The following is a 13157-nucleotide window of genomic DNA, read 5'->3' on the forward strand; positions in this document are numbered from 1 at the left end:
AGGAACCGCTAGGAATGAACTGGGCAGAAGGGAGGTGACTGTTCCTCAGGACAAGAAGGGAAATCTCTCGTCTCTCTCCCGATATGTGCTGTCTCCATGCTACTGACCTCACAGGCCTTCTAATGACATGAGCTGATGTCACAGGGGATGCACTGCATCACCAGGATATCGTCACTGGAGCAGCGGCAGTGCCGGCACTTCACTGCAAGGCCTGGTCCCTGCTGGGCACTGCTTGGGTGCTCCCCAGCGCTGTCCTTGTGTGGCCAGGAGTGGGGTCAGCAGGCAGCAAGCTTGCACTGGGCGACCCTCGCTGACGGGTGGAGGAGCAGGGGCACCTTGCAGAGGAGCTGTGGTTTAGGAGCCAGGGCGGGCATCCCTTGTCCTGAGCTGAGGGCTAGCAGCAAACGAGATGGAGGGCTGCTGGAGCATGACAATCACCTCTGACATGACTTCCCAGTTACCAGTGCTCCTGCAGCTCTCCCCCAAAGGTAAGGGTGTCAGGAGCCCCTTTCCAAGATGTGTCACAGGGGCTGTCAGCTGTCCAAAGCTTTGCAGGGGGCTGGAAATGGCTGGTAGCTGCTGCAAGAGCCTTGCCTGAGTGTCCCTCTGGGCTCAGGGGATTATGTGGTAGCCAGGATTCCTGGGTCCTGATGCTAGGGGTGCCCTAAGCCCCAGGGCTCCTCTGGGCATGGCTCAGCCTCCTTGTGATGGGGACAGTCCAGGGCCAGGTTTCCCTGGGAGCTGCTGCCTCTTCGGGATCTGGCTCTGGGAGGAAGGACGTCCGATGTCCCAGAGACTGGTGTGTCCTGCAGCTCCACAGGCCTCTCAGGAATGTGCCAGAAATGCCTGTGTTGGAAATCAAGCCTTCCCCTTGTACTGATCTCCTTCAGGGGAACCAGCCCCTCCTGTGCCACCAGGCTGGCAGAGCGTGTTCTGGGTGCTGAGATGCCATCCCTGGATGCCAACAGCCCTGGTGCTGGACCCTTCCAATCTCCCTACTGAATCACAGAATCACAGAATCACAGAATTTCTAGGTTAGAAGAGAACTCAAGATCATCGAGTCCAACCTCTGACCTCACACTAACAGTCCCCACTAAACCATATCCCTAAGCTCTACATCTAAACGTCTTTTAAAGACTTCCAGGGATGGTGACTCCACCACCTCCCTGGGCAGCCTGTTCCAGTGTCTAACAACCCTTTCGGTAAAGAAGTTCTTCCTAAGGTCCAACCTAAAACTCCCCTGGCACAACTGAAGCCCGTGCCCCCTCGTCCTGTTACCAGGCACGTGGGAGAACAGACCAACCCCCACCTCACTACAGCCTCCTTTAAGGTACCTGTAGAGAGCGATAAGGTCGCCCCTGAGCCTCCTTTTCTCCAGGCTGAACAAGCCCAGCTCCTTCAGCCGCTCCTCATAGGACTTGTTCTCCAGGCCCCTCACCAGCTTTGTCGCCCTTCTCTGGACTCGCTCAAGCACCTCGATGTCCTTCTTGTAGCGAGGGGCCCAAAACTGAACACAGTACTCGAGGTGCGGCCTCACCAGAGCCGAGTCCAGGGGGACGATCACCTCCCTAGCCCTGCTGGTCACACTGCTTCTTATGCAAGCCAGGATGCCGTTGGCCTTCTTGGCCACCTGAGCACACTGCTGGCTCATATTCAGCGGACTATTAACCAATATTCCCAGGTCCTTCTCTGCCTGGCAGCTCTCCAACCACTCATCTCCCAGCCTGTAGCTCTGCTTGGGGTTATTGTGCTCCACGTGCAGGACCCGGCACTTGGCCTTGTTGAACTTCATGCAGTTGACCTCAGCCCATCGGTGCAGCCTATCCAGATCCTCCTGCAGACCCTTCCTACCCTCGAGCAGATTGACACACGCACCTAACTTGGTGTCATCTGCAAACTTACTGAGGGTGCACTCAATGCCCTCGTCCAGATCATCGATGAAGATATTAAAGAGGACTGTCCCCAGTACTGAGCCCTGGGGAACGCCACTATTGACTGGCCTCCAACTGGACTAGACTTCATTTACCACGACTCTTTGGGCCCGGCTATCCAGCCAGTTTCTGTGTACTGTGGTGGTTTTACACAGGTACACAGGTGGACTCCATGGCCACCGCTCTTTTACTTCCCCACCTACAAGGAAAAGGGGGGAAAATTATGATGAAAGTAGCTCAAGGCTTGAGGTAGAACAGGAGGTCACCCACCAAATATCCTCATGGGTACCAATTATCATCACAGGCAAGACAGACTTAGCATAGGCAGATTAATATATTTTATTGCCTATCAGTGGCGGACTACAACCTTGAGAAAATACAAGCAAACTAAAAACACCATTCCCCCCATCCAGCCTCCTGTAACTCTTTCTCCTGGGTGGAACAGGAGAATTGGGAATTGCAGTGAGTCCATGACATTGTTTCCACTGCTCCTTGATGGTCAATCTCTGCCCTCTCTGGGTCCCTCCTGTGGGATGCCCTCCTTCCCAAATGCATCCTGTGTGGGGCCATAAAGGGCTCAGATAATGACAGATATGACTGGATCATGATAAAATAAAGTTGTTAGAAGCAATATATCAGCTTCATAGTTGCTGACCACAATGTTCATTTTTTGTTGGTGTAGTAGTCCTGTTTGGTCTCAGAACTGTGTTGGATAGCACATTACATATTGTGTGTGTTCCCTGTTGTGCTGTTTATCCTTTGTGGGGGCTGGTTTATGGTTATTAGTTTACTCCACGGCCTAACACTGCCTTATGTTGTGATAAAATTACTGGTCATGAGACAAATCTGGTAGTTGTACTCAGCATTGCTGTCACCTCAATGCTCGAGGAACTTTCTCTCAGAAACTATTTATAATTAACAGTCTTTACGTTTCTCCGCAGGGAGCCAATCTATGGAAGGGATGAGGGGGAACACTTCTTCCCACATCTAGTTACAATAGCTCTTCAAAACTTTGAATCCATGGGATGTTCAAACCAGCCTGTACGTATTGTTTTGTGTCCTGAATGTGTTTCAGGTTTTGTTTAAGGTTAGAGTAAACTATTTCAGAATGCCACACAATGATCTGCCCTGAGGCAGGATAATTATGAGGGGCAGGGTGTGTGGGAGGATATGGGCAGGCACCTAGAACTGTGGGCACTTCCAATGCTTTCTAAGTTCACCCCTGAAGAAGTGCAGAATCATAAAAAATAAAAAAAAAAAAAAAAAAAAGAATCCTGACAATTCCAAAGTGACAGAAATCACTGCGATGTGCCGGTGCTTAGACTGCTGAGTTGCAATCTACAGAACTCCAATCCCTGTGACTGGGCTAGAGAACCAACCTGTGCCTGTATCAGTCAAATATATACATGTGAATAAAATAAAATCAGGAAAGAAGCTCCTACTCCTAGAGGGAAGGAGGAAGAAGAAGATGAGGCAGGCTCCTCCCAAGTAAAGCCATCAGAGAAATGTGTGGACGAAGACAGAGATAACATAAAAGCAGCAGTAAGCATCTGATCACTATTCCTTGGGGAGCTGTGAGATGTGTGATTAGATTTCAGCCATCATCTAGGCCAGCACATTGTCACCTGGCTGCTCTGATACGTGGATAACAGGGCCGGTAGCCTGGAATTAGAGGGCAGGGAAGCCAAGCAGCTGGGATCCCTCTCCAGGGAAGGGGGCATTGACAAAGCAATTGCAAAGGGGGCACAAATCCTCCCTCTCCTGAGGTAACTCCTGTCAGGTGTAAAGGAAAAGTATCCCTTCAAGGAAGATGTTGTATGTCACCCAGGCAAATGGGCAACCAGGGAGAGAGGCAGCCCATATCTGATGCAATTGGCCATGCTGGAGGTGATTTATGGTGATTTATGCACATTCAACAGTTTTCTACCTTGCCCGGTGCCTCACAGGATCCTTCAGCTGTGGGGTTGCTGAGGGTCGAAGTGCCAGTAGCTACCCAAATGGTGCACCAGTGGCAATATGGCACCATCCAAGATTCCCTGATTCCCATATATATGGTGATTCATCAACTGCAGAGCCAAGGACTGATCAGCAAAATTTGTTCACCTTTAATAATCCCATAGGGTCAGTGCAAACATGTAATGGAGATCTGAGACTAACAGTGGAGTATTGTGTCTAGAATGAAGTCACACCAAATTCAATAGATGATCTATAGTCTTCTCTCCTTATAGTCTTAGCTCTAAGAGCATTTAAATGATCTCTTACAGCACCTGAATGCTGCTGTCTGATCCCTTCCTGGGATCATAAGGAGCCAGTACCTCCAGGCCAGAACACTCTCCCTGTACCCTTGGATGCAGGCCCCTAGGTCCCATGGACTGTTAAGGGTGTAGTTTGCAAAGTAACCATGGATTTTATCCCCACCCACCACCTGTTGTACCCCTGCAGAGTCCTGCCTCAAGGCACAAAGGGCAGGGAGACCTGGCTGGTGAGAGCTGAGGCCCTGTGGAGATGTCCGAGACACAACAGCCATTACAGCCAAGGGTCACAGAGAAGAGAAAGGAAAAAAGAGAACATTTAAAAGAGAACAGAATAGGTTTAGCTCTGCCTGTGACACATGACTCCTTTTGCTCTGCTGACAGCCTCTGCAGGCTGCCCTGCACGTAAGGAGTAGGGACAGGTTCAGTTGTCCTACATGTGGCATCTGCTGGCATTTCAGTTGGCCTGAGGAATGCCCCATCAGACTAAAGGATCAACCTCAAATTTCAGCAGGTATTTCCATCTGAACAGCTCCTGCCTGTCCTCCATCTCCACTAAGGAGCTATTGTGGCCAGGCCTTCCAAGCCTTCCCTAAGCCCAGAGGGACACTCAGGCAAGGATCTTGCAGCAGCCACCAGCCATTTCCAGCCCCCCGCAAAGCTTTGGACAGCTGACAGCGCCTGTGACACATCTTGGGAAGGGGCTCCTGACACCCTTACCTTTGGGGGAGAGCTGCAGGAGCACTGGTAACTGGGAAGTCATGTCAGAGGTGATTGTCATGCTCCAGCAGCCCTCCATCTCGTTTGCTGCTAGCCCTCAGCTCAGGACAAGGGATGCCCGCCCTGGCTCCTCAACCACAGATCCTCTGCAAGGTGCCCCTGCTCCTCCGCCCGTCAGCGAGGGTCGCCCAGTGCAAGCTTGCTGCCTGCTGACCCCACTCCTGGCCACAGAAGGACAGCGCTGGGGAGCACCCAAGCAGTGCCCAGCAGGGACCAGGCCTTGCAGGGAAGTGCCGGCACTGCCGCTGCTCCAGTGATGATATCCTGGTGATGCAGGGCATCTCCCTGTGACATCAGCACATGTCATTTAAAGTCCTATTATCTCAGCAGCAAGGAGACAGGACAGCTCGCGAGAATGATGAGAGATTTCCCTTCTTGTCCTGAGAAAAAGATACCTTTCTTCTACACTGTTATTTTCCAGCAGTTCCTTACAAATCCATGAGGAACATATCCAAATGCTGACAAGGGCCACGGAATAAAGGAAGTGGAGTGAAGGCACCTGGGATGCAGCAGCCCTTCAGTGTGCCTGAATTCCTCTTCACTGCATGTCGCTCACTTGCAGAAGTAGGATGTGTTATATGGAGGGAATTCCAGTGCATGCCAGGGCCTTCCTTCCATCACATGGGGCTCTGAGATTTCAGAAGGCCTCAGCACCATTCCCTGTTCTGCCATGAAGGAGGAAGAGGTGATACACGATGGAAAGGCAAACGTGTTTGCTCTTTATCATCCCTGCTTGTCTCTTCTGAACAATCTGCCCCCATCCAGCACAGCACCCCAAGCTGAGGGACCTGTCCCCCCACACCTCAGCAGCTCTTCCATCAATGTCCCAGCCCTGTGACAGCAGGCGGGGATCCAGCTCCTCCTGCCTGTGCCCCAGGCTGAGGGCATTGGGGCACATCTGGGCTGCAGCACCTCAGCTGTGGCACAAGGGCCAAACTCAGACTTGTCCCAGACCTTGTGCCCAAGAGCCTGGGCTTGAAAACGCTCATCTGAATGGCTTCCTTCTGAAGGGATAGAGGACCTCAGCTCTCCCCCTCCCATCCATCTCTTGGTGTCCTGCCTATTGATGGGACATGGAGAGGTAATTCTCTACTTCTGCACACTTATTTCCAGTAGGAGAAACGACACTGCTGGTGAGAAGTGTGTGTGCCCAGGTGAGGGAGGGAAGCCCAGGGATCCCTTCAGGCTGTTTCCCAGCAGGTTCCCCTGCAGCCCCAGGGCCATGTGCAGGGAGCCTGGTGGGGGGCAGAGCAAGGGAGGCCTTGGGCTGGGCCTCTGCTGCTGAGCTGGGCCGGGCTCCTGGGCCCAAGGGGAGCTCCTGGCAAGCGGGCAGCGCTGCAGAGAGACAGCTCTGCCCAGGAGCAGCTCCTCTGCACAGCGCAGCAGGGCTGGGGGCACTGCCTGCAGAGACACAGTGCTTAAAGGCAGGCAGAAGTGGCAGCATGCCCAGAGCTCACCGGGGGAGAAGACTTCCCAGCCCTGCACCCGGTAAGTCTCTGGCTGGAGGGCAATGCAGCCGCAGTTCCTGGAGGCAGGAGAAGCCGGGGGTGCAGGCAGGGGTGTCCAGGGCTGTGGTGCAGAGCAGGGTCCCTGCTGTGGCCCAGGGGCTGTGTGCCGGGGCAGGGCCTCTGCCGCCTGCCAGGCTCAGCACTCAGCCTGCCCGGGGAGCTGCCCAGGGCGCTGCGGGGAGAAGCTGCAGGTGGAAGGAGCCCCCCCGGCAGGGCAGGGTCCTGCTGCTGGTGGGAGGCTGCTGCCTGGGGCAGCCTGCTCACAGATCCACAGAACACTGAGAGAATCTCACTCTCGTCTTTCCTTAGCCTCTCCTTTCAGTTTCTGTTTTTGGCTCAGTGGAAATAGAAATATATGATGTTATTTTCTAGAAAAGTCTGACAGTCCTAAGGCATCCTAAGGAGGTTACAAGGACCCCCAGTAAATCCCTATCCTGCCCCTTAGCCCCTAGAAAGCTCCACCACCACTCGTGCAGTGTCAGCAGGGTCTGTGTGACCTGGGCTCTAGGACGTGCCCCCAGCGAGCTGCCCCTGGGCAGAGCCCTGCTGCCAGGAGGTGTCTGCAGGGCAGAGCTGAGCACCCAGCGGGTGGGATGGGGGCTGTGAGCTGCAGGCAGGAGGCGTGGGGACAGAGACCCAGCTGCAGGCACAGACAGCGGCAGGCAGCACAGCCATCAGCAGCGAGTGAGAGGGAGCTGCTCCCAGAGACAACATGGGAGGGGGATTTTGCCATTTATCTGCATTCCCTGCACTGTTGTTGCCTTTCACACTGCAGTCCTCCAGCATCTTCCCCTCCCGCAGTATAGACCCTCAGACATGATTGCATGGGAATTTGTTCATGAGTCGCCTTTGGAGTCAACCTTGTAAGGCATAATTCAGGTGCAGCTCAAGCACCAATGCTGCACGTTCTGTCATGCAGATATGTTAATGGGGAATAAGTCTCCATGTCCCCTCATCACATCTAGGGCTCTGGAAATGCTTTATGCAGGGCTGTGAATGAACTGACCCTACCTACAGATCACCCACTTCTAGGGCATTCCACTACTTTCCTGCAAGGTTTCTTCTGGGGTACAGGCTGCCCTCCACTATGGCTGCCATAGCAGCTCTGTGCTATCCATGGAGAAGACAGCTGAGGGCTAAGGGCATGGAAATGCTGCTGGACATCTCTGTGTGATTAAGTTTAACGATTTCCCTATCACTTTCTAGGTGAGGAGAACTGAGATCATCCTCAAGAGGTGAAGAGATTGGATATTTGCACTTGGAATTTGCACTGGATTCCTTTGCTTAAGAGGTTTTCCTGAAAGCAGAGCATCAGTTTTGAGGTTTAACAAGAAATATAATACATATTGCTCACAGAATAGAGCCTAACATTTTTCTGTATTTTCCTCCTCAGATAGGTCCCCATGCCAAAAGGAGTCAAATGTCCAACAGCAGCTCCATCACCGAGTTCCTCCTCCTGCCATTTGCAGACACAAGGGAGCTGCAGCTCCTGCACTTCGCGCTCTTCCTGGGCATCTACCTGGCTGCCCTCCTGGGCAACGGCCTCAGTCTCACCGCCATAGCCTGTGACCACCGCCTCCACACCCCCATGTACTTCTTCCTCCTCAACCTCGCCCTCCTCGACCTGGGCTGCATCTCCACCACTGTCCCCAAAGCCATGGCCAATTCCATCTGGGACACTAAAGCCATCTCCTACTCAGGATGTGCTGCACAGTTCTTTTTTTTCCTCTTTTTGATATCAGCGGAATATTGCCTTCTCACCATCATGTCCTATGACCGCTATGTTGCCATCTGCAAGCCCCTGCACTACGGGAACCTCCTGGGCAGCAGAGCTTGTGCCCAGATGGCAGCAGCTGCCTGGGGTAGTGGCTTTCTCTATGCTTTGCTGCACACTGCCAATACATTTTCCCTGCCCCTCTGCCAAGGCAATGTTGTGGATCAGTTTTTCTGTGAAATCCCTCAGATCCTCCAGCTCTCCTGCTCAGATTCCTACCTCAGGGAACTTTGGGTACTTATGGTTGGTATTTGTTTTGCATCTGGCTGTTTTGTTTTCATTCTTTTTTCCTATGTACAGATTTTCAGGGCTGTGTTGAGGATGCCCTCTGAGCAGGGCCAGCACAAAGCCTTTTCCACATGCCTCCCTCACCTGGCTGTGGTCTCCCTCTTTGTCAGCACTGGCTTTTTTGCCTACCTCAAGACCCTCTCCTTCTCCTCCCCAACCCTAGATCTTGTGATGGCAGTTCTGTACTCGGTGGTGCCCCCAACATTGAACCCTCTTATCTACAGCATGAGAAACAAGGAGCTCAAGAGTGCTATTAGGAAAGGAATTTCATGGACATTTCTGAATGGTAATAAACTTCTCCTCTTTCTCCACAAATGACTTCCTGGGTATGCTTTGAAGGCCTGGTACTTGTTTCATTAAGAGTATTGTTATTTTTATCTTTATCCTTAGTTTTCTTTCCATTTTTTACTTTCTTATAAAAGCTTATTGTTCATCCAGCATCTCCTGAAGTATTAAACTGCTCTGTTTACTCTGCACAGTTTTTCCCTCCCTGCATGTCAGAGTCAACTCTCCTTTAGCATCTGCTTAATAAAACAGCATCTCTCCAATGCACTGCCTGAAATCCTGCCTCTTCTTTCAAAGCTGGTGTCAGCAATAGGTCTGAGCATTGCAGTGGTTTCACACTGATGGACAGCTGAACTCCACCACACCACTCTTTCACCCCTGCTCCTGAAAGGTACAGACAAAGAAAATGGAGTTGGAAAGGGCTGCTGTGTTTATACAAGGGACAGGGAGATGACTCATCAATTGCAGTCATGGAAGCAGACCCTGTAGGGAGATTAAGGTAACATTTATTAACAGACTGAAGCAGTGAGAAAAAAAAATAAAAAAGAAAAATAAAAAGTGAACTAAAATGATTCAAAAGATATCCACCCTTCTCTCCTCCTCTATCTGCTGTCAGCTGTCAAAACCTGCAAGTCCTGGGCTTAGGGGGGGAGGAAGCAGGGGGCTGGACGGGGCTGGTGGCTGCTCTGAGAGCCCTTCCTGAGGGTTCCACTTTGCTAAGGGACAATGGGGCGGCCAGGACTCTTGGGTCCTGATGCTAGGGCTGCTCTGAGCCCAAAGGCTGCTTTAATCACTGCTCTGCATATCCTCATAAAGATGGAAAATCCAGGGCCAGATTTCCCTGGGAGATATCAGATCATGTCCTGGGTGCTGAGATGCCATCCTTGGATGGCCCCAGCTCTGGTGCTGAACCCTTCCCATTTGCCTTCTATTGTGGTTTTACTCTGCTAAGCAGCTCAACTCCACCACAACCTCTCTCTAACTCCTTCTTCTCAAAGGAAAAGGGGGAGAAAATATGATGAAAGGTGCTCAGGGTTTGTTCTCCTAGTAAGATCAGATCAGCCACCAAGTTTCATGAAATCATAGAGTCATAGAAGGTTGGAAAAGACCTCCAAGATCATTTGGTCCAACTGCAACCCCCTGTATCGTCACAGTCACCAGTTATTGTCATGGGCAAAAATGAATGAGCGTAGGGAAATTAATATAATTTGTTGCCTATCACCAGCAAACTAGAATAATGAGGAGCTACAAGCAAACTAAAACCCACCTTGCCCTCCATACATCCTCTTCTCCTTACACCCCCCAAATAGCTCAGGGGAATAGGGAATGGGGGCTGCGGTCAGTCCATGATGCTTCATCTCCACCGCTCCTTCAGGGTCACTATCTGCCCCTGCTCCAGCATGGGATCCCTCCCATGGGATGCTGTCCTATCCAAACTGATCCTGTGTGTGCTTCCCACAGGCAGCAGCTCTTCAATAATTGCTCTTACATGGGTGCGTAATGTTAGGGTCTGCTCTGTCAGGAGCAGACTGTTGTCCCCCACAGGCAGCAGTTCCCCCCAGATCCCCTGCTCCTGTAGGGGCTCTCCATGGGCCACAGCCTCCTCTAGGCCACAGCCACCTGCTCCACTGGGGGCTCCTCCACAGGCTGTGGTGTGGAGATCTACATAGAGTCAGAATGCACACAAAGGTCTTTTAATTAAATAAGTAATTATAGAACTCTGCAGAGTCAGGTTTCTTGGTGAACTTTTGTAAAACAAGCATACATCTAGCTTGAATCACCATTTTTTACACCAGCAAACTTGAGAAACTCTCTCTCTGGCTATTTTTAATTGGCTGTTTCAGCTTTTCCTAACTTACCTCTACTGAGTTTGTGCATTACAGAGGACCAAGCGCAGGGGGAGGAGGGGTATTGGGAGGCAGGTGGGGAAAACACCATATTCCACATTAGCATACATTACCATTTTTATTGGTGTGATTTTTAATATGTTAGTGACCCTTAATGAGCAAAAGGTCAGTCTGGAATCTTCCTGCAGTTGTTTTTCTCCTTTTTGTTTTTTATCTTCCATCCCTTATCTCCTTTGCTTCTGATATCTCAAGGCTACCTGTCTCCCTGTTTTCTTTAGGTTTCACAGAATCTTGGAATGGCCAAGGTTAGAAGGGACCTCTGAAGATCATCTAGTCCAACCCCCCTGCCAAACAGGATCACTGAGAACGCATTGCACAGGATGGCATCCAGGTGAGTTTTGAATATCTCCGGAGAGGAAGACTCCACCACCTCTCTGTGAAACTGTCACTCTCACAGTAAAGAAGTGCTCCCTCATATACAGTTGGAACCTCCTGTGCTTCAGTTTGTGCCCATTGCCTCTTGTCCTGTCACTGAGTACAACTGAGAAGAGTCTGGTTCCATCCTCCTGACGCCCTCCCCTCAGATATTTATACACATGGATGAGGTCTCCCCTCAGTCTTCTCCTCTCCTATACAGGCCCATTAATCTAATGTTCCAGTCCTCTAATCAGCCTAGTAGCCCTCCTCTGGACTCTCTCCAGTAGTTCCATGTCCCTCTTGTCCTGGGGAGCCCAGACCTGGACACAGGACTGCAGGTGGGGCCTCACCGCGACTGAGTAGAGGGGGAGGATCACCTCCCTTGGCCTGCTGGCAACACTCTTCCGAATGCACCCCAGGATCCTGTTGGCCTTCTTGGCCACAAGGGCACACTGCTGGCTCGTGCTCAGCCTGCTGTCCCCCAGGACTCTCAGGTGCCTCTCTGCAGAGATGCTCTCCAGCAGGTCACCCCCCCAGCCTGTTCTGCTACTTGGGGTTATTCCTCCCCAGGAACTTTCCATATGGAGTTTGCTTGTTCATTTGTTTGATTTTCCTTTCTGGCTTTGTGGTAATGTTGCCTACACAGAAATGCCCTTCTCCATTCCCTTGTATCTAAGTATTCCCATCTGTGTGACCCATGGTTTCTCTAAACAATGAAACAGGCTCTCTGTGTATTTAAACCAAACAAATCTTGGTCTGAGACCCATTCTCAGCAGATCAGGAGTGAATGGAAACTGGGGCTGTGGTGGCAATGCCCAAAGCCCTGCAGCAGCCTGCAGTGAGCACTGCTGTGGGGCCATCCCAGCCTGGGAGGTGGACAGAGGACAGGGAGCTGGGAGAGCTGGGGGCCAGCTGGGCCAGGCTGGAAGCTGCCCAGCAGAGAGAAACATCTGTGTTGAGCTGGGATGTGCAGCCACGCAAGGGGAGGACACCCACTGCTGGCTTTGGGTCGTGTGGCAGGGATGGAGGACAGGCTGGTGCAGGAGGGAGGAGGCCGGGCTGTGCCCATCAGGCACAGACAGAGCAGGGAGGTGGCCCAGGGCTTTCGTCACCTCTTGTCATCCATGTCCAGCACTGGCTGCTCCCCCCAGGTTTAGGGGTGCATTTGGCTGCCAGGCCATCTCCATCCTTGTGCCAGGCTCAGGGCCTGTGTCAGGGGAACAGCCAGCCCTGCTGGCCTCTGTCCTGGCCCAGAGCCCTGAAGACATGGAGCAGGGCTGTCTGCAGAGGCTCCCGTGGGATGTGGATGGGTCAGGGCAGGGGCCGGGTGTGGCATAATGACCACACGGACACCAGGGTTCTTTTAGGATCTGTAACTGCTACATCTTTATTGATGACATAACTTCAGCTCTTTCTTACTGAGGGCCTAACTTCATCTCTCATATTGAGGACATAACTTCATTATCCCTTATCGAGGACAGGCTCCCTTCTTATACCATTCGCCCCCCAGCAGTACTTTTCCACTGACTATTCATTGGTCAACAACTTTGCCCTGCAACAGCAAACACCCAGCATCTTCCATGCCTTAATGGCTGGAGAACAAGCAACCCCAGACAACAAGGGGTCTCCTGAATCACCCTTCTTTGTTCCCTCTAAACTCTTTACATTCCTGATGGTCTCATCATTAAGAGTCCGATGTTATCACCAACCATGGGGCTTGTCGACCCCCATGGCCACACTCCCACAGCTGGGGGCTGGAGGGGGATGCAAACGCAGGAGGGCCATGGCAGGAGGGGACCCCAAGTGTGTCATTGGGATTGTAATAGCAGGAGCTTGACCCAACCCTGAATGTGCACTGCCATGTGCGTTGCCTTGGCAGCACGGCTGTGGGACCGTGTGTGGGGCAGTGGGGCTGGGACGCTGCAGGGATAGGGCACTGAGAGGGGCCATGAAGGATCTGCCAGGGGGTGACAGCAAGGACAGGCTCCAAAAAAGAAACTTAGATATCTGACCTTTGTGGTGGACATATGCTTTTAGGAAAGGCAAAGCTCACCTAGAGCTGGTGACTGCAAGGA

The 13157-nt window shown here is 52.0% G+C and overlaps 2 protein-coding genes across 2 annotated transcripts in view; both read left to right on the top strand.

Moving 5' to 3' along the window:
- LOC119712973 (uncharacterized) overlaps positions 1-13157 on the top strand; it is a 672213-nt gene that overhangs the window by 387917 nt on the left and 271139 nt on the right. The gene's annotated exons all lie outside the window — the stretch shown is intronic.
- Positions 7886-8851, top strand: LOC113842057 (olfactory receptor 14A16-like). The gene has a single exon (XM_038171644.2). The coding sequence runs from the start codon at positions 7892-7894 to the stop codon at positions 8849-8851; it is 960 nt and encodes a 319-aa protein (XP_038027572.2). The 5' UTR covers positions 7886-7891.

This window comes from Anas platyrhynchos, chromosome 30 (assembly GCF_047663525.1).
Source record: "Anas platyrhynchos isolate ZD024472 breed Pekin duck chromosome 30, IASCAAS_PekinDuck_T2T, whole genome shotgun sequence".
NCBI classification, from domain to species: Eukaryota; Metazoa; Chordata; class Aves; order Anseriformes; family Anatidae; genus Anas; species Anas platyrhynchos.